At 36.1% G+C, this 21,627-nt stretch overlaps 3 protein-coding genes and 2 pseudogenes across 6 annotated transcripts; 3 read left to right on the top strand and 2 right to left on the bottom strand.

The window, feature by feature from the left end:
- Window positions 1–152: 152 nt before the first annotated feature.
- Window positions 153–2,385, top strand: LOC147938326 (L-type lectin-domain containing receptor kinase I.3 pseudogene; annotated as a pseudogene). The gene has a single exon (XR_015567383.1). The product of XR_015567383.1 is annotated as an L-type lectin-domain containing receptor kinase I.3 pseudogene (transcript).
- Window positions 2,386–2,650: 265 nt separating this feature from the next.
- On the bottom strand, window positions 2,651–4,742 carry LOC104710999 (putative arabinosyltransferase ARAD1). Of its 2 annotated transcripts, XM_010427665.3 has the most exons (3): window positions 4,485–4,742; window positions 3,545–4,395; window positions 2,651–3,426 (listed from the first exon to the last, which is right to left on the bottom strand). In XM_010427665.3, exons 1-3 carry the CDS (start codon window positions 4,486–4,488, stop codon window positions 2,869–2,871), a joined length of 1,413 nt encoding a protein of 470 aa, XP_010425967.1. In that variant the 5' UTR covers window positions 4,489–4,742; the 3' UTR covers window positions 2,651–2,868. The 2 variants fall into 2 exon arrangements, with proteins under 2 accessions (XP_010425967.1, XP_010425966.1); XM_010427664.3 differs by having other exon boundaries at window positions 3,545–4,581.
- Window positions 4,743–14,625: 9,883 nt separating this feature from the next.
- On the top strand, window positions 14,626–16,909 carry LOC104715282 (putative L-type lectin-domain containing receptor kinase I.1 pseudogene; annotated as a pseudogene). Its single transcript, XR_015567081.1, has one exon. The product of XR_015567081.1 is annotated as a putative L-type lectin-domain containing receptor kinase I.1 pseudogene (transcript).
- An 853-nt stretch (window positions 16,910–17,762) lies between these two features.
- Window positions 17,763–20,042, top strand: LOC147938325 (putative L-type lectin-domain containing receptor kinase I.1). The gene has a single exon (XM_087464214.1). The coding sequence runs from the start codon at window positions 17,819–17,821 to the stop codon at window positions 19,856–19,858; it is 2,040 nt and encodes a 679-aa protein (XP_087320340.1). The 5' UTR covers window positions 17,763–17,818; the 3' UTR covers window positions 19,859–20,042.
- A 70-nt stretch (window positions 20,043–20,112) lies between these two features.
- Window positions 20,113–20,726, bottom strand: LOC104710997 (uncharacterized). The gene has a single exon (XM_010427662.2). The coding sequence runs from the start codon at window positions 20,695–20,697 to the stop codon at window positions 20,197–20,199; it is 501 nt and encodes a 166-aa protein (XP_010425964.1). The 5' UTR covers window positions 20,698–20,726; the 3' UTR covers window positions 20,113–20,196.
- Between the last annotated feature and the right edge of the window lie 901 nt (window positions 20,727–21,627).

Here is a 21,627-nt window from a genome sequence, read left to right as displayed (position 1 = left end):
TTGGGAATATAATTGCGTTGGCTGACAATAGTACTTAGCAATTGCTAGGAAATTTAGAGAAGATTTGAATATTGAAAAATTTGAGTTTTGACTTTGTCTTGAAGACTGAAGTTATCACTTTGCCTGTTATCTATAGAAAAAAAACATTCAGAATCTCTTGTTACATAGATATGGATTGTAGACTGCATCTGGTTTTGTTCTTCTTCTGTGTTCATCTGATTTGCCTGTCAACTCAACAAGAAACTCGATTTGTTTACAATGGCTTCGATCAAGCAAATCTTTACATTGATGGGAACGCCAGGATCGTACCAGGTGGGCTTTTGCAGTTGACAAATACTACAGAGTTGCAAAAGGGTCATGCTTTTTTCGAGCAGCCATTTAATTTTGATCCATCTTCTTCATCACTCTCGTTCTATACACATTTTGTGTGTGCGTTGGTTCCTCCTAAGTTGGGAGGTGTTGGTGGACATGGGATTGTCTTTGTTGTATCTCCTTCAATGGATCTCTCTCATGCATACGCAACTCAGTATTTGGGAGTCTTCAGCAACCCAATAAATGGGACTTCTTCTTCTTCTACTCCTCATCTGCTAGCTATTGAACTCGATACTGTTAAGACAGTAGAGTTTAATGAGTTGGAAAAGCCTCATGTTGGTATTGATGTGAACAGCCCTATATCTCTTGAATCTGCTCTGCCTTCTTACTTTAACAACGTCTCAAGGAAGAATATAAGCATAGATCTTCTGAGTGGGGAGCCTATACAAGTCTGGGTGGATTACGATGGCTCGTTTCTAAATGTTACACTGGCTCCTATAGAAAGCGAGAAGCCAAATCAGCCACTTATATCAAGATCCATCAATCTTTCAGACATTTTTCAAGAGAAGATGTATGTTGGGTTCTCTGCATCAACAGGGAACATGCTTAGTAACCATTATATACTCGGGTGGAGTTTTAGTAAAAGCAAAGAACTATTACCAAGCTTGGACATCTCTAAACTCCCTCAGGTTCCTCTTCCTAAAGAGAGTAAAAAGAAACTATCTCCACTGTATATTGGTTTGGTTGTCTTATTAGTGATCACTGTGTCGATGGTTCTTGGAGGAATGTATTGGTACAGAAGAAAGAAGTATGCAGAAGTTAAAGAATGGTGGGAAAAGGAATACGGTCCACACCGGTTCTCTTATAAGTCTTTATACAAAGCAACAAATGGGTTTCTTAGAGATCGTCGTGTTGGGAAAGGTGGGTTTGGAGAAGTCTACAAAGGAACTCTACCCGGAGGCAGGGATATAGCTGTGAAAAGACTATCTCATGACGCAGAGCAAGGGATGAAACAGTTTGTTGCAGAAGTTGTAACCATGGGAAATTTACAACATCGGAACTTGGTTCCTCTTCTTGGGTATTGCAGGAGAAAAGGTGAGTTACTTCTGGTCTCTGAGTACATGCCTAACGGTAGTCTTGACCAGTACTTGTTTCATGACGAGAACACATCTCCTTCGTGGTTTCAAAGGATCTCTATCATTAAGGACATTGCCTCGGCTCTCAGTTACCTGCATACAGGAACCAAGCGAGTTGTTTTGCACCGGGATATAAAATCTTCTAACGTCATGTTAGATTCTGAGTTCAACGGGAGGTTAGGTGATTTTGGCATGGCCAAGTTTCACGACCATGGAGCCAACTTATCTGCAACAGCCGCTGTGGGAACCATAGGTTACATGGCACCAGAGTTAATAACAATGGGGACGTCTATGAAAACCGATGTGTATGCCTTTGGTGCTTTCCTTCTTGAAGTAACTTGTGGAAGGCGACCTGTGGAGCCTGAGCTACCAGTCAGAAAGCAATATTTGGTCAAGTGGGTCTTTGAATGCTGGAAACAGGCTTGTTTACTCGAGACAAGGGATTCAAGATTGGGAGCAGAATTTATATCTGCAGAAGTCGAGATGGTTCTGAAACTTGGGCTGCTCTGCACAAATGCTATGCCAGAATCAAGGCCTTCCATGGGACAAGTTGTGCAATATCTTAACCGGGACTTACCCTTGCCGGATTTCTTGCCGTCTAATCCAGGTATTGGGGCTTTTATGCCGGTTTCAGTCGAAGCATTATCTGCCATTGGGGTTCCCAGTTTAAGGAACTCATCAGTTTCTATGTTTGTTACTCACACGATCTTGGACGGGCATGGAAGATGAGAGATCTAACAAGCTGTGTATGCTCTGCATCTAAATCTGTCTGACTGCTTATATGTTTTTAACTTATAAGTGTTGATAATGTTGTCGGTTGATGTTGTACTCAAACTTCCGTAGGTCTCAGTTGACAAATAAAACAGTGTAACTACATATCTTTGTAAACTGAAAAGTTTTTCATATTGTTCTCTGAATCAAAACGGCCGTTCTGTAACTACAAAACAGCTTGGCAAATGGTAACACCTTGGGAACACAAGTCTCGGCAATCAAAATTGGAAATGTATTTCTTTCTTTCATCTCTTGATTTCAAGCTTGCAGATGAGACCATTCAATCCAAGAATCTGTAAGTTTTAGCATTGGACATGGTTACCTGTGAGATTGAACAATAAACCAAGTTGACATCACAGGTTGGTGTTTAGAACCCTCAGAAGTCAGAACTTGGAATAAGACATGAAGATGAGAAGTCTGAGTAGAAGATCTAACAAAAAAAAAGAGATCAAAATTAACAAATCACGTTACAACATTATTATTGTTTCTTTGGTGAAAAGCAGAAACCAAATTAGAAAAAAAAGACTTATCTCTCTATAACCTATGATTTGGAGAAAAAGTTCACAAATCATCTGATCCAACATAAACTTCTCTCTACACAAAAGAAAACAAAAAAACAATTTGATGTCCAAAAAAATCTCATCTTTATTCACCAGAAACTCCGAGGTATCAATGACGACCATCTCGAGTCTTTCCCTGTCTCAGAAGCAGATCCAGAATACCTTCTGGATTTATGAATCCTCATTTTAACACTCGGGACCTTACGTGCAATCGCTTGCCATATCATCTGGACTGCATCATCTGGCTTCGATGGGAAATGAAACTCATAATGTTTCTCCACTTCCTGTAATCTATTCCACATTCGTGTCCATTCCTCTTTGCTTATTCCCCTAATTAACTTAACTAGAAAGTTCTCTTTCAATGCATCAGAGGTGCGAACAAACACCGAGAATTCAGAGTAATCAATAACATCCTCGAAAGGAAGCTCAATGTCGTCACTAATAATGACAGGCACACAGTGACTGGCAATAGCGTCAAAGAGACGGTTCGATGAAGGAGTATCCCCAGCAATGTTGAGGCAGAACTTGGAGTTGTGCATCCCCTGGCTTGCTTTGTTTATGCCTCCATTTCTCACACTCCCAAACGAGAAATGCACATCTTTCTCATCTTGCAAGAGGTAGAATAACTCCTGACGCACAAACCCGCCCTGAGATATATATATATATGACACATTGGAAGCAAAACCTTATTTAGTATTTGATCAGAAGGACTCACATATATCTCAAATTCAAGAACTAAAGCAAGGTAACAACAAAAGAACTCACATCTTTCCTGTAGATAGCACCCTGAAAATAAAGCAGAATCGGTCTGCTATCAAAACCAGACGTATCGTTCTCATAAGCTTTGATAACATGCTTATAAGGCGCAATGACATCTTTCTCAACGTTAGCCACAGTAGGAGGATACCTCCCAAAGTCAGAGAGTATAAACATTGCAGGAAACAACTTGTTTCTAGCATCCAACATACTATTAGGATGATGAGCAAGAACCACATGATCTCTCCCACCAGATCTCTTCCACTCCTCTTGAGCAGTCAAAAAACTAACAAGCTTCCTTTGCAAATCTTTGTTCCTACTAATCTTCTGATGAGGATTCACTTTAGAAAACCGATTATAACTCAACGAAGAAAAAAACGGCACAAAGATCACATCAGCTTCAGTTGAATTATAAACCCGTTTCGCAGCCACAGCTCTCGGAGCATTCTCATACTCAGACGCAAGTAAATCTAACGTAAGCCAATACTCAATACTATGCTGCAGATTCAACCCTCCAGGATAAGGTGGTATATACTTCTGAACATCAGGCCATACACTAGTACCCTTGTTCTTGTTATTCCCATCAGGTTTCCAATCTAACAATCCGAAGTGAAACTCAGGATCCATGTTATACATATAAACCTTAAGAGGACCATCCTTAACACATCTACTAGTACTACTACAATGCTCATCTCTCTCCCTCTGTACTACTTTTTTCAGATTCACATCATCAACGAACGATTTAGATGAGAATGTGGAGCTGAGGAAACGATTGTGAGCAGTGGAACGCAACACGAAGTAACAAGAAAGTGCGAATAAGATCGTGGTGACGATGAATAAGGATAGTAAGAGGTTCCGAGCTACATACCCAATTGCACAACCATTCTTATCAACCATTGTTATAAGGAAGGGGGATCCAATTAGAAAAGAGAATCGATCAAATACATACCCATGAATCAGCTTGATACATCAATCTAGGGTTAAGTGTTGTTGATGCGAGGCTTTTTTGCTCGATTCGAGGGAATGGAAAAAAGTCACGTTTCGAATTGGGAAGCGAGAGAGAGAGAGAGATTGGTGGTATGGGGAATGTAGAAGAAGAGGAAGAAGACGAAGGAGAAGGTTCTTCTTTGGGGTGGTGAGTTTGATGATCTCTCATGGACACGAGACAATGCGGCGGAGAACAAGGAAGAACAAACGGTGTTTAAGCTTCAGCGATCGTAAGTTTTCTATTATTAAACTCTTTAATTTTATTTTTACTATGAATCAGACCCCCGCGATGTCGCGGGCAAGTACTTTAGGAAAAAAAAATTAAAATTTAAAATTATACGTTATGAAATTATTTGAATGTAATAGAATAGTTTGAATAAATAAAAATTAAACATAAACTATTATTTAAAACACAATCATCAAAATGAAAACTTATAACAAAAAATAATTATGTAGAATAGACGCAACTTTGCAAAATATATTGTTTAAAATATTATAAATATAAAATATTTTTATGAAGAATTATGGTAAAGAGTAAAATTTTTAAAAAAAATATTATGACAAAATGATCCTAATTGAGAATATTGAACTAATGGTTGTAATGAGTAAATGTATTTTTCTATTAAATAATTATAATTAAAAATATATATAATAATAAGTGAGACTGTATCAACAAAAAAAATTAAAATTAAAATACACAACTCTTAACACAAAATAAAATAAAATAAAAAAGAAAAATTTGTTTCAACGAACGATGATTTGTTAGTTATTAATGAAGAGACAAATATATAGTATGTTCAAAAGATATGACTATTTAAATAGACACACCTATTAGAATGATAAGTTGTGATGAAAAAATATGAATAAAATATAGTAAAAGACACAACTCTACAATGAACAAATACAACTGTTTGAGTTTTAAAAAATAATAATAAAACCATTTTTTACAAAAAGTACTACGAAAATTCGCAAATGTTGTTCGCATTTATTCAGTTTATTATTATTGTTTTTAAATATTAAAAAAAGTTACGATAAATAGACGCAACTGTAAATTCTATATTAAGTTGTATTAAATATCTTTATTGATATAATCATTTCTCAAATTTTAGTTAGATTATAGAATAACGTTGAATATTAGATATTAATATTCAATTATTTAGATTTAACATAAAATGGAAAATTTGTTTCAACGAACTTGTTAGTTAATGATGAAGAGACAAATATAAAGAAAATTCAAAAGGCATGACTATTTAAATAGACACACCTATTAGAACGAAAAGTTGTGAAAAAAAAATATAAATAAAATATAGTGAAAAGACACAACTCTATAATGAACAGACACAACCGTTTGAATTAAAAAAAAACAAGTTTTCTACAAAAAGGTATTACGAAAAGTTGCAACTGTTGTATTTGCACTTAATTATACCTACAAACTCGTATAAACTGCTTTTAAATAGAAGACATCTTTATTACCATATTCAAAAGTCTAATCCAAAAGCTCACTATATAATCCATCTAACTCTTCGAAAAAAACTCTAGGTATTTTTATTAAAATTTTATGTATAAAATTAACTAAAAGTAGTAAATTAAATTCATCATTCTAAAAATCTTTTGTTATATCAAGAATTGGAGGAATTTCTTTACTTTTAAAAGAATGAGTGCTAGAGAATAATTTAGAGAGCTGTAGAAACCATTGAGATTGAAATTTTATATTATTTTGTGTCATGACAAAAAATGAAAACAGTTCAAACAGACAAATATATATAGATTTCAAAAGATACAAATATTCGAATAGACAGAACTCTAAAATGAACAATTGCAACTTTACAAAATAAACTGTTACAATGAACAATCGCAACTTTTTGTAAAACATACAATTTAAATTTTCTACAGATTTTTTTAGAAAATTATCCAAAAGGTAAGATTGAAAAACACAACTTTTAGTGGCATTTATTCTGATTGCTATTATATATAGAGGAATTTCTTGACTTTTAAAAGAATGAATGTTAGAAAATAATTTAGAATGTAAAAACAGTTAAGATTGAAATTTTAGTTGATTTTGTTTCATAGCCAAAAAAATGAAAACAATTCAAATAGACATATATATATATATATATATATATATTTCAAAAGATACGAATGTTCTAATCAACATAACTTTACAGTGAACAGTTGTACCTTTTCATAAATAACCGTTTTAATGATCCATCACAACTTTTCAGAAAATATCCAAAAGGTACGATTGAAAAAACACAACTGTTGGTCGCATTTTTTCAGATTGTTATTATTATATAGAAAGGTACGATTGAAAAAACACAACTGTTGGTCGCATTTTTTCAGATTGTTATTATTATATAGATTAATATACAATAGAGCTTTTTGTAATTTATTCATCTTTTTTTTTCTTTCTCATTTTGTATGTTTTATTAATACTACTACTTTTGTTTGTGCTAAATGGAGTAGTTTATGTAAGAAAAAGAAGAAAAAAATAAGATTATAGTGATTGATGGATTCGACTAAAAACAAAACAAAAAAAAGTATAGTTTTAAATATTATAAGATAAGACCTTAATGAGGATCAAGGTCATTACCATAAGAATAGTTTTAGATTTTTTAGCTATTAATTTGTATGATTATTGGACAAATAAACTAAACTGAACCAGAGTTCATTAATCTGAGTCTAAACCAAAATTAATTATAATTTGAACAATATAGTTTATACCAAATATGCTAAGAGAGTACAAATTTTTTAGTTAATTATGTAGAAATAAAACATTTGCATCATTACAAATACTGAAAAAAACTATAATGTCAATAAAACTAAAAGTAAATTACAATCTTGTCTCATAAACTTTTATCTAAATCAAAACAATTCCGAATAACCATAAAAAAAAAATTAAATCAAAGCAAAGTAAAATTCGGTAATGCTTGAATATGATTTCAAAAACTCTAAACTAGAGGGCTGATGTCAAAGATGTAGCTCGCAAATTGAATTTCTTGTAATCACTAGAGTTTATTGAGGTAAACTTGCAACTTTTATTCTGTATGGTTTGTAATCTGAAATGTCTAGAATATCTGATAAACCTTAATTGAATGAAATGTCTTTCTTCTTTTTTTCTAACCTGAAATACTTTAATCCGATCCTTTCTAGAGATGGGTTCTTTTTATGATAGAAGGTGGTTGATGTTAGTTTTGGATTGGTCATGCACATCTTTGGTAAATCTTGTCTGCAATTGGAGAGAAGAGTTTTTCTTGCATTTTGAGACTAGTGTATTGTATAAGGGTTAAATTTTGTTGCATATGTTTTTAATTTAAGGGTTTGTGCTATTTTTGGGTTTAAGTTCTCTACTTTATAATTTTTTTTGGTTTGGCGTTATGTTTCTGAAAATTTTTTGTTGTTCGCCGGCTTGATTTTCCTTTTTGGAACTTTAGACTCCGGGAATATATTTGTTTTCCGCCGGTTCAAATTGTATCCTTCCGAGTTTTATAATATCAGCTAACAAACAAAATTACCTCGAAAAAAATAGCATCTTTTATTTTTCTTACAAAGCCAAAAAAAAGAATATTTAACATAAAAATATCTCAAATGACCCTTAAATTTTATGAAGTACTCTAGTAATTAAACCTTTTAATTGAAATTTTGAATGATTTTAGTATTCGTACCCAAAAAAGTACATTGTCAAAACGAGAGTAGACCATATACTTTTTCTAAACGAATAAAACAATTTCTTTTACAAAAAAAAAAAACGAATAAAACAATGTTGTAAAACACTTAGTGGACTCCATCGACCGGCCCGTCTAAGGTCCATGTATTGTGTCTCGGCCTCTTAGGCCCATAGGTCCATTAGCTTATTACTTATGTTGGTCCATTGTAATCTCTATATATATGTAACCTCGAGACTTCATTCAATAATAAGACAAGAGATTTACTCCCTAAACTCTCTAATTTACAACACGTTATCAGCACGATAGCCTCTAAGGCCAGCTGAGAAAACCCTAACCTTAAAACCCTAAAGCCGCCGCCCACAAAACCCTAACGCCGCCGTCCAAAGTTCGGCGATAGTCCAAACCTCTCGGTGATAATCCAAAACTATCGGCGATTACTCCCTATTCGCGATCCACCATCGTCCGCGGTCCGGATTCTACTCGAAGATACGTCCGAGTTCGGTCCGCGCGAGTTTCTGTTCGAAGTTACTATCAGCGATCGGTGTTTACTCGAAGTAACATCCGAGTTCTGTCCGGGTGAGTCTTAATTCGGTTTTGTTCGAGACTTACCCGAGGTTTGTTATTCGCGGTTCCGGGAAGCATCCGAGAGCGGTACGGGAGCAATACGAGGATTTGTCCAAGAGGAGTCCGGAAGCAGTTCAAGAGCGGTACGTAGGCGATACGAGGATCTGTCCGAGAGCAGTCCGAGAGCAGTTCAAGAATGGTACGAGGATTGGGTCGATAGCAGTTCTGATCGAGGTTCGTGAGTGAAATCTGAGGTCTTTAGCTCCCAGATCAAAACCAGTCAGACCCTAATTGGTGAAAGGTAAATAAGATCTAAAATCCTCCTTAAAACCCTATAACTCGAATTTGGACCTAAAGCTAAAGAACCCTAAAAATATCCAAGTACACAATCTAACAAAGTTTAAATTCCTTAAAATCCTAAGACTTAAAATCGGATTGCTTAGGTTGTTAGATTGTTTGTTAAATTGCACCAAATAATATCAAGCTTGAAAATTGTTGATTGACTGCTTGATTGTTGCATAAGAACCTAGAACTAATTTAGATTCATAAGGATCAAATTAAAACAGATTGTTCTAGGAAATTAAAATTTGGATCATTCATGCATAGCAATTAAAATCGGACCATGTATAGGTTGTTTAAAAATCGGCTGCATGAATCAAACTCTTAGAATCTCTTAGACAAGCTTGAACATAGATTTCCTGGAAAATTTTCGGCCATGGAAACATAAAATTTCGAGCATGATCATGTCTAGAATCAATTAGGATAATTCCCAAAACCTTAAATCATTATTCTGAAATTTAAGTAAAATTTACTTTAATATTCTAAGAGTATATCCGTTTAAATAAAAAACTTTGTTAAGTTCCCATAAATTAAAACATAAAATCTCGGATTAAATATTTGATTAGGATAAGTTCCTAAAACTCTTAAAACATAATATACTAAATCCTAGACTAAAAGGGAAAACATAGAAAAGGAAATCCTATCTAGAAATAAGGAAATTGTAGCATGCATCATCTATTTGTTTTTGTTGTCCTTGCATGCATAAATATAAGCCACGAAAATATGAGTAAGGCAAGGCATGTTTCGGTCTCAAATACCGCATGGCCTAAGTTTAAATTATAGGCATGGTTCGGTCTCAAATACCGCATGGCTTAGAAGAAATTGATGGCATGGTTCGGTCTTAAATACCGCATGGCCTAAACTAAAAACAGTTCCATGGTTTGGTCTTAAATACCACATGGCATGATCCAAATTAATTACATGGTTCGGTCTTAAAACCGCATGATATAATCGGGTGCATGTTCTGTATTAACCTAAAAATCAAAGGACCTATGTGAGTGCATTAAGGATGATAATGATTGCACTAAGAAAATATATATAAGGTGATTATGCATATGCACACCTTGTTGAGAGTCTCAAGAATCAATACCTCACCATAGAAAATCCTATTGACCTTTGGACAGAGTTGAAAAACAAATATGGACACCAACAGATGGTGCTCCTACCAAAGGCTCAATTCGATTAGAAAAACCTAAGGATCCAGGACTTCAAATCCTTGGATGAGTATAACTCAGAGCTTTTAAGATTGTCTCTATCCTAAGGTGGTGTGGTACTGAGATTACTAAGGATTTGCTAGAGAAGACATTCTCGGCTTATCACACTAAGGGGTTTAAGACTTATGTAGACCTCATCTCTTGTTTGCTACTTGCTGAGCAAAACAATGAGCCATTATTGATGGAAAGTGCAATGAAGCTCACAAGGTTGACATTACAAAGAAAAATCCTCAAGAGCCTAAAGAGCCTAATGAGACCAACTACATCCACAGAGAAAGACACTACGGCTGCGGCCGTGGTGGCAGAGGACGTGGTGGTCGAGTAGGCCAGGCTAGCCGAGGAGGCCGCAGACATGTTGGTCCAGGTCGTGTGGACTTACCAAGGAAATAATTATGGTGGTCTATACAGGGAAACCGATTAGGCTTCGGCCTTGGTTGGTGTAGAGGCCGCGGGTTATCCAAACCTGCAACATAAGATCAAGTCCACTTGTAATAATAATTATGGTATAGAAAACCATTAGATAAAGACATGCAGAACTCCTAAAGCACCTTGTTGATCTCTATTAAGAGAATTTGAAATAAAGAAAATAAATCCAGAAATCTAACATGGTTCATCTCGATGGTGAAGGAAATTTCAACCATGAGAATGATGACTAAATTGGATTATGAGATTTGTAATTGCCTAAAGAAAAATATTTAAACTCATGTGGTGTATTAACTTAGTTTCTATGCTTTGAATTTGATTGAATTATTATTTCCTTCATTATTTATTTGCAAGTTTAAAACATAAGATTATTGTCCTATTTATAGAAATGGCCGAGGACATATAATAAAAAAGTGCCAATGTTAGTACAATTGCGGGTATAGCAATTTTATGTGAAGGCTACGGCCAGGCTCACATTTTGTTGCCTATTGGCACACATATTGAACTAAGTGATGCCTTATACTCACCCAGCTCTAAGAGAAGCTTATTGAGCTTTAAAGATATAACATCAAATGGTTATCATATTGAAACCAAGGGTGAAGGATCTAAAGAGTTCCTCTACATTACAGAAAATGTGAAAGGACAAAAGAAGATCCTAGAGACTATACCTGCACTAGCCTCTGGTTTATACCATGCTAAGATTAAAATGATAGAAGCTAACTTGGCAAAGCAAAGAAAGGAAATATTCAACGAATAATTCACTCTATGGCATGACCGGCTTGGCCAGCCGGGTTCGAACATGATGCGTAAACTAATTAAGAGTTCGAAAGGGCACATCCTCAAAGAAAGAAAAGTTATCCCTAAAAACTCATGTGTGTAGCATGTGCACAAGGGAAGCTTATTATATCCCAAGCATTTAATCATAATGGTATGTCCATGGGGGGAAGTGTGGACCACCCTATGGCACATGTACATACAGAGAATGGATTAGATGAATCCTTCATTAAGTGTACTCCATTAAATGCTCGACCATTACTCATGAGGTCGAAGCTTCTTGTGTCGGCTTGGGGACACACAATATTACATGCAACAGAACTTATACGCATCAGGCCATCTAGTGAGAATAGATATTCCCAACGGGTCATTAGCCAGACATATCCCATCTAAATCAATATTCGAGTGTGCCGCTTATATTGCATCCACTAAGATGGGATCTCAAAGAAAGAATGGGAATATACGTTGGATATGAGTCTCCCACTATTATAAAGTATCTTGAGCCAACCACATGTGATTTATTTGTGGCCAGATACGCGGACTGTAAGTTTACAGAATCCAAATTCGCTATGTAGGGTGGAGAGACTAACAAGCTGGTCAAAGAATTAATATGGAATCAAACATCCTTAAATTGGCAAGATTCTCGGACTCTAGCATGTGATGCAGAGGTCCAAAGAATTATATATTTGCAAAAGCTAGCTAATAAATTGCCAGATTCCATTTGACCCAAAGAGAGTAATAAAATCGTACATACCAGCTTGTAATGCACCAGTACGTATTGATGTTCACAAGGAACACAATAAACAAGTTGCTACAGAAAGGTTCCAAAGATAGAATCCTCGGAAAAGTAAAAGAGGTGCATATCAGACCGAGGTTAAGGGAATTATAGAGAAGCCAGACATTGTCACAGAAACTCCTAAGGTACCAAAAATGAGGTTTGGGACGCTAAACCTCAAGGACCTAAAGGTATTGACAACAATGAGATCTCAATAAACTATATCATGTTTGGAATATAATGGAACTGCAAAGATGTCGACATTAAATGAAATATTATGCATACAAGGTAGCACTTGAGACAAATGAGGATCTAAAGTCCACGTCTATATTAGAGTGCACTCAAAGCAAAGAAGCTATTGACGTGGAGCTTAACTCTTACAAGAAGAGAAGTGTGTTTGGTCCGACCTTAAGGATAACACCTGAAATTAAAGCCAGTTGGACACAAATGGGTCTTTGTAAGAAAGAGAAATGAGAGTAATGAAATCGTGAGATATAAACACAGCTTGTAGCACAAGGATTCTCTCAAAGACCTGGCAAAGATTATGAGGAGACATGCTCCCTTGTGATGGATGCAACGACTTTTAGATATCTAATAAGTCTGGCTGTAATTTGTGGTTAATGGATGTTGTAACCACATACTTATATATAGTCCACTGGATAATAAAATGAGATTACCAGAGGGTATAGAACTCAAAGATAAGAGTAGTTCTCGAGAACAATACTGCATAAGGCTAGACAAATCCCTTACTGGACTAAAACAAAATGGGTGTATATGGTACAATAGATTCAGTAAGTACCAAGTCAAAGAGGGCTATAAAATGATCCCATCAGTCCATGTATTTATAAAGAAGTTTGCAAACAAAGGATTTGTAATCATAGCAGTATATGAGGATAATTTGAATATCCTAAGAACCTCTGGGAAATCACCCAAACAGTAGAATATCTCAAGAGAGAATTCAAAATGAAAGACCTAGGCAAGAAGAAGAAAGAAAATTCTGTTTGGGATTACAACTTGAGTACATAAAAATCTTTGTGCATCAAATGGCATATACAGAAAAGGTACTCAAGAGATTTAATATGGAGCAAGCACACTCATTGACTAGCCCAATGGTTGTGAGAAGTGTAGAAGTAGATAAAAGATCCATTTGCTCCTAAGAAGGACAATGAAGAAATTCTTGATCCTAAAATGCCACACCTCAGTGCTATAGGAGTGTTAATGTTCTTGGCTAGCCACACTAGACCAGAGATAAGTTTGCCGTGAACCTCCAAGCAAGAATTAGTTCTTGTCAAACCCAAAGGCACTGGAGTGAAATTAAGTATTCATTACGTTACCTACAAGGAACTTTAAACTTGGGTTTATATTACACTAACTATAACAAAGATATTTTAGTTGGTTTTGTTGATGCAGGTTATAGCAAAGAAAGTTTAGTATGTTTGGTTAATATTGATGATAAGGAGCCAACAGTACTATATGAGGACGATACTGCCAACATCGCAAAGCTCAAGGAAGGTTACATCAAGGGAGATCGGACGAAGCACATCCTGCCGAAGTTTTTCTACACACATGAACTACAAAAGTTCGGAAAAGTTCAAGTGGTGCAAGTTCAGTCATGCGACAACTCAGCCGATCTCTTCACCAAGGCATTACGGACAACAACATTCAAGAAGCTCATGCACCAGATTGGAATGCGGAGACTCAAGGACTTAGAGTGATGTTTGGAACAGGGGGAGCAATGTGTGCTGTACTCTTTTTCCTTCACCAAGGTTTTGTCCCAATGGGTTTTCCTGGTAAGGTTTTAATGAGGCAGCATCCCCTAAGCACATTGCAGCGATCCCGTCCAAGCGTAGGCACGGTCATATCGTCCAAGAGGGAGTGTTGTAAAACACTTAGTGGACTCCATCGACCGACCCGTCTAAGGTCCATGTATTGTGTCTCGGCCTCTTAGGCCCATAGGTCCATTAGCTTATTACTTATGTCGGTCCATTGTAATCTCTATATATATGTAACCTCGAGACTTCATTCAATAATAAGACAAGAGATTTACTCTCTAAACTCTCTAATTTACAACAAACAATTATATTTTGATCAATTATTATTAGTTGTTACGGTCACATTATAGAGATTAAAAAATTATTAGTTTCGTTATTACGGTCACATTATAGAGATTAAGAAGTCTCAAGTCAACTCTTTTTGTAGCCTAGAGGGGGAATATTATTCTTGAACTTGGAAAGTAGAAAATTTGTGTATTTCGTCGACTTGGAACGTTCAAAATTGAGTTTGAAGTGCTTCATCCTTTATGAGTTATGGTATGAACTTGTGATTTTAGAAACCAAACGAGGCTTGTCTTTGCTTTTTCCATTACCGATGGCTCAAATATTTCATCTTCTTCTTCTTCGCTCCTTTATCTTCTTTGTTAATCTGATTTGTTATTCGAGTCAACAAGACTTCAGTTTCATCTACAATGGCTTTGATTACGAAGACCAAACTGATATTCAGCTTGACGGTCCTGCAAGAATCCAATATCCACCAGGACTTTTGCAGCTAACAGACGCCGAAACTCAGCAAATGGGTCATGCTTTCTTCAACCGTCCATTCGATTTCGGTTCAGCTTCTTCTCAGTCTATCTCTTTCTCGACTCATTTCGTCTGCGCTCTTGTCCCTAAGCCAGGAGTTCCTGGTGGTCACGGGATTGCCTTTGTTCTATCATCTTCAATGGATCTCAGAAAAGCATATCCAACTCAGTACTTAGGAATCTTTAACACCTCAAGTAATGGATCTCCTTCTTCTCACCTTTTAGCTATTGAGCTTGATACTGTCCAAAGCGCTGAGTTTGGCGAAATTGACAATAACCATGTCGGTATAGACGTAAACAGCCTCAACTCCGTTGATTCTGCTTCAGCTTCTTATTATTCCGACAGAGAAGGGAAGAACAAAAGTTTAACACTCTTGAGTGGAGATCCTATTCAGGTATGGATTGATTATGAAGATACTCTACTCAATGTTACTTTAGCACCTTTAAGTGATCAGAAGCCAAGTAAACCTCTTTTGTCAAGAAACATTAACCTCACTGAAATCTTCCCGGATCGAAAAGCATTTCTAGGGTTTTCTGGATCAACTGGATCATTGATAAGTAACCAATACATCTTAGGGTGGAGTTTTAGCAGAAGCAGAGTTTTATTAAAGAGCCTTAACATCTCTAAACTTTCCCCGGTTCCTATTTTCACAGAACCGAAGAAAACAAGATCTCCTCTGCTCATTGTTCTTTTGGTTATACTCGCCCTCGTAGTAATCGTGGTTCTAGGGGGATATTATCTGTACAGAAGAAAGAAGTATGCAGAACTTAGAGAGCCATGGGAAAAACAATACGGCCCGCTTCGTTATTCCTATAAATCTTTGTACAAAGCAACAAGAGGGTTTAACAAAGATGGTCGTCTTGGAAGAGGCGGTTTTGGAGAAGTGTATAAAGGAACTCTGCCTCTTTTAGGAGATATAGCGGTGAAAAGACTATCACACGACGCAGACCAAGGCATGAAACAGTTTGTAGCTGAAGTTGTGACAATGGGAAGCGTACAGCACAAGAATTTAGTACCTAACTGCTTCTCGGATATTGCAGAAGAAAAGGCGAGTTATTGCTGGTATCTAAGTACATGGGAGGAGGTAGTGTTGATCAATACTTGTTCCACGGCGATAAAATGCCTCTTTCGTGGTCTCAAAGACTCGCTATTCTGAGAGATATTGCATATGCGCTCTGTTACTTGCATACAGGAGCAAGTCAAGTTGTTTTACACCGAGATATCAAAGCTTCTAATGTCATGTTAAACGAACATTTTCAAGCTTTTTTAGGAGATTTTGGGATGGCTAGGTTTGATGATCATGGAGCTTCAGCAACAGCAGCTGTAGGAACAATAGGTTACATGGCGCCAGAGCTAATATCAACAGGAACTTCCACTAAAACCGATGTGTATGCATTTGGTGCATTCATGCTTGAAGTAACATGTGGGAGGAGACCATTTGATCCCGAGATGCCGGTTGAGAAACGTCATTTGGTCAAGTGGGTTTGTGAATCCTGGAGGAAAGATTCTCTAATTGATGCTATAGATACAAGATTATTGAGAGGTAAATTCACACTCGGGGAAGTCGAAATGGTTCTGAAACTTGGGTTGCTTTGTACAAACATCGTGCCAAAATCAAGACTTAGCATGGAAAAAGTGGTGCAATACATAAACAGACACCAAATATTACCGGAGTTTTCTCCAGATACTCCCGGGATCGGAGTTTCCACTCCGGTGTTAATGGGAATACCTGGCTTAGGAATCACTTCCAGTTCAGTGACTTCATCATTATCAGTACCATCAGTACCTCCTTTCTCTGCCAACAACTCAATGTTCATTTCTCATACAATCATATATGGTGATGGAAGATGAAATTTAACAACCTTCTTCACATTGCTAGCTTTGGTGTACAGGATGCAGATTTATTTGTCTTATTGTCAAAATATAATGTTTAGACTTTGTATCATTTCTGTTGTGAAGATGTTTTTATTTTGGTTACAGATATTTATGTAACACTCCAATGTATGTTTACATATGTGGTTTTTGTGAGCGAGGTAGTGTCTTTGATTGAAGGAGCATATGGAATTATGGATCATGTTGTAATAAGCAATCAGGGGTCTTATGAAAATTGAATCAAAGAAGTAATAAACAAGTTCTGAATATTAAATCTTGTGCTAGTGATGAAATGAAAGAAAATGAAAAAAAAAAATTAGGAAACTACACACACTTTCTGGTAATTTGGAGAATAGACATTTTTCTCTCTCCTTTCTAATACCCTCAAGTATCAATAATCTTATTAATTTAGCTCAATTTGAAGGTAGATTATTAGTCAAGTATCAATTTTAGTTATACAACTATCCCAAAAAGGAAGGGATCCAAGAAAATCACAAAGGAGAGAGCCACAAAGTATCTATCATTTATTTGCTTCTTTTAAAAAATTTGAAATCATTACTATTAGGGAAGCAAGATGATATCTTATCTTCTTAGTTGACCGGTTCGTGTGGTTTTGACAAAGTAGGGCTTTTACCGAATGCTTCTTAAACACGTTACCCCATCTTCTCTTCCAGTTGACTCGGAACTCACCACAACTTCGTCTCCAAAGTCATATAACTTCAGAATCTTAGTCTTACTATGGATCACTTCACCAATAATGGTTTACTTTGAGGTTTATTTCGCTTTAATTTAATCCGACTTGACATTGTTAAAACGATAGTCGACCATATACTTTTTCTCAATTGAGTATTAGTAGATTTTTAAACGTAGAAAACTATTATTTTTTAGAGTAATTATCACGATTATATATAATAAAAAGTCTCAAGTCAACTCTTTTGTTGCCTAGAGGGAATATTATTCTTGAACTTGGAACGTAGAAAATTGTGTTTGAAGCCGTTCCCTTATAACCAGAACTTTTGATTTACAAAACTCATAGTCATAGACCCAAACCCAAACCTATAGTCTTTGTCTTCTTTGTTTTTTCCATTACCAAAATGGCTCAAAGATTTCATATTTTTCTCTTCTTGATCTTATTTGTTAATCTGATTTGCTTTTCAAGTCAACAAGACTTAGGTTTCGTCTACAATGGCTTTAACCAAGACCAAACCAATCTTCACCTTGACGGCTCTGCCAAATTCCAAAATGGACTTTTGCAGCTAACCAACGCCACGACTCAGCAAAAGGGTCATGCTTTCTATAACCGACCATTCGATTTCAGTTCAGCTTCATCTCACTCTATCTCTTTCTCGACTCATTTCGTTTGCGCTCTAGTTCCTAAGCCAGGAAGTGACGGTGGTCATGGGATCGCCTTTGTTCTATCATCTTCAATGGATCTTACACAAGCAGATCCAACTCAATACTTAGGACTCTTCAACATCTCAACTAATGGATCTCCTTCTTCTCATGTTTTAGCTATCGAGCTTGATACTGTCCAGAGCGCTGAGTTTGATGATATCGACAAAAACCATGTCGGTATAGACGAGAACAGCCTCCAGTCCGTAGTTTCTGCTGCAGCTTCTTATTATTCAGACAGAGAAGGGAAGAACAAAAGCTTGAAACTCTTGAGTGGAGATCCTATTCAGGTATGGATTGATTATGAAGATACTCTACTCAACGTTACTTTAGCACCATTCAAATATCCGAAGCCGAGTAAGCCTCTTTTGTCAAGACCTATCAATCTCACAGCAATCTTCCCAGATCGAAAAGCGTTTATAGGGTTTTCGGCTGCGACTGGATCATTGATTAGTTATCAATACATCTTAGGATGGAGTTTCAGTAGAAGCAGAGTATTGCTACAGAGTCTTGACATCTCTAACCTTCCCAAGGTTCCTCGTCCCAAGAAACCGGATGAAACATCTCATCTGCTTATTGCACTACTGGTTCTACTCGCTATCGTCGTAATCGCGGTTCTTGGAGGGTTTTATATCTACAGGAGAAAGAAGTATGCAGAAGTTAAAGAGCCATGGGAAAAAGAATACGGTCCACTTCGTTATTCATATGAATCTTTGTACAAAGCAACAAGAGGGTTTAACAAAGATGGTCGTCTTGGAAAAGGCGGTTTTGGAGAAGTGTATAAAGGAACTCTGCCTCTTTTAGGAGATATAGCGGTGAAGAGACTATCACACGGTGCAGAGCAAGGGATGAAACAGTTTGTAGCTGAAGTTGTGACAATGGGAACTTTACAGCACAAGAATCTTGTTCCTCTTCTTGGGTATTGTAGAAGAAAAGGCGAGTTGTTGCTGGTATCTAAGTACATGGAAGGAGGTAGTGTTGATCAGTACTTGTTTCACGGCGATAAACCAACTCTTTCTTGGTCTCAAAGACTCGCGATATTGAGAGATATCGCATCTGCGCTATGTTACTTGCACACAGGAGCTAGTCAAGTTGTTTTACACCGAGATATCAAAGCTTCTAATGTTATGTTAAATGGAAATCTCCAAGGGTTCTTAGGAGATTTTGGGATGGCTAGGTTTGATGATCATGGAGCTAACCTCTCTGCAACAGCAGCTGTAGGAACCATAGGTTACATGGCGCTTGAGCTAACATCAACAGGAACTTCAACGAGAACCGATGTGTATGCATATGGTGCATTTATGCTTGAAGTAACATGTGGGAGGAGACCATTTGATCCAGAGTTGCCGGTTGAGAAACGTCATTTGGTCAAGTGGGTTTGTGAATGCTGGAGGAAAGGTTCTATACTTAATGCTATAGATACAAGATTGAGAGGTAAGTACGTACCCGGGGAAGTCGAAATCGTTTTGAAACTCGGGTTGCTTTGTACAAGCATTGTACCAGAAGCAAGACCTAACATGGAACAAGTGGTGCAATACATAAACAGACACCAAAGATTGCCTGAGTTCTCTCCAGACACTCCCGGAATTGGAGTTTCCACTCCGGTTTTAATGGGAATACCATCGTTAGCGATCACTTCCAGTTCAGTGGCCTCATCAGTATCAGCACGATCAGCCTCTCCTTCCTCTGCCAACAACTCAATGTTCATTTCTCACACAATCATATATGGTGATGGAAGATGAAATTTAACCACTTTTATTCACATTTCTTTACTGTACATCATAGAGACCACATCTGTCTCATTGTCCCTAATGCTTAAACTTTGTATTAGTTATGTTGTAGAACAGTTTTTTTTTTTTTTTTTCTGTAACACTAAGATGTGGCAAAATTTGTCTATTAACTATTGTTTATACATAGTTTTTGTGATTGAGATTGTGTCTTTAATCATGTTGTAATAACAAATCAGGGATCTTATGAAAACTGAACCAAAAAAAACAATGAACAAAGTTCTGAGATATTATTATCTAAGAGTAGTACAGAAATGAAAGGGGAAACACTAAAAGCAAAGAGACTATAAGGATCAAGTGGATCCATTTGTGAGCAGTTTGGTCTTGTTTCTTCCTTCAATCTCCATGAACATGCCTAATGGAGCTGCAGAGCAACAGTCTCTTTTATCAACAGCAGCGCCAATCACGATCCTTATCGCAATCTCTTCAGCATCAGTTTCCTTGAAAACCTGGCGAGTCGAAGAAGGAGAGGGTGAAACAGAACAAGTGCCACTTTTCTTGTGATCAACAACCTCTTTGGATATTGTTGGTGACTGAACAATCCACATGAGGTTGTTGTAACCTTTGGTCTTATGGAGGAATATTACAGTCGAGGAGATGAGGAGTTGGATGGTCCAAGGTAAGGTAATGAGTAATGTTCCAGTGACGGAGAAGAAATGTATGAAAGCCAACTTGTGGCCATTGGTGGTGGCTAAACGGAAGAAGAGGATTCCCATAAGAGTTGTCCAAAGAGAGTGGAGTAGGATTGACCAGAAAGAGATGCCTCGAGAACCAGAGGTTCTACTACTCTCCATTTCCACTTTTGGTGTCTGTGTTTGTTTTTGTTAGTCTAACGTTGAGAAAAAGATATGAGGTCATTTGAAATAAATTGTTGGGAGATATATTGTTGGAGAGATCAATGGTGAGTTTGATTTTGTTTGTTAGTTATCTTGTGGATTTTTTCGTTTGACTTAGCGATTTTTTTGTATTAACTATTTATTTTTTCCAATTTCCAATAATTTTTTTTTAAAATAAAACCTAATTTTAAGGCTATGAATGTTTTTGTGGTTTTAACTGGTTTAAGTTTTTGGTTTATTAAATTTTAGGTTTTGAATGGCACCAGATTTTGTAACTAGTTTGTCTTTTGATTTTGCAAAACTATTCTTACAAAAGTAGATCTCTTAAAACAGGATCTAGAATCATGACCATTAAATATACACATATTCATATAAAATTATATGTAAATGTATTCATTTTTTTTAATATATGTCAAATTTGCTTTCAAAATATTAATTAAAGGTTTTGAAAATTTTTATAACTATTTAGTATTTTCTTGTAATTATTTAGTAATCTAAAGAAAAAAACGAATTTGAGCTTTGGGTAGTCTTATACATTGTATGTGTTTTCTAGTGATTACAAAATTTAAATATTACAGTCGATGAAACCGATAATTTACTTGAAATACACTGAAATAGAGCTTATTATATCTTGTCATCTATATTTACAATATTTTTTAAACTAACAAATTAAAATCATGTGATACAATATTTCTATATTACTAATGCAAATTTATTTTTATTTCAGTGAATAAATGATTTTATTTTTCAAATGCAATCATTCCAAATAATAGTTAGACCAGAACAAATTCCAGATCAGATAATAGTTCCATGATAATTAATCTTGAATGAACCTCATAACTAAAAATCCACACAAAAAAAAAATAAAAAAATACAAAAATGAAAATC

Source organism: Camelina sativa, chromosome 9 (assembly GCF_030686135.1).
Source record: "Camelina sativa cultivar CO46 ecotype springtype chromosome 9, ASM3068613v1".
Lineage (NCBI taxonomy): Eukaryota > Viridiplantae > Streptophyta > Magnoliopsida > Brassicales > Brassicaceae > Camelina > Camelina sativa.
Note: the sequence above shows the minus strand (reverse complement) of the source record. Positions and strands in the feature narration are given on the sequence as shown.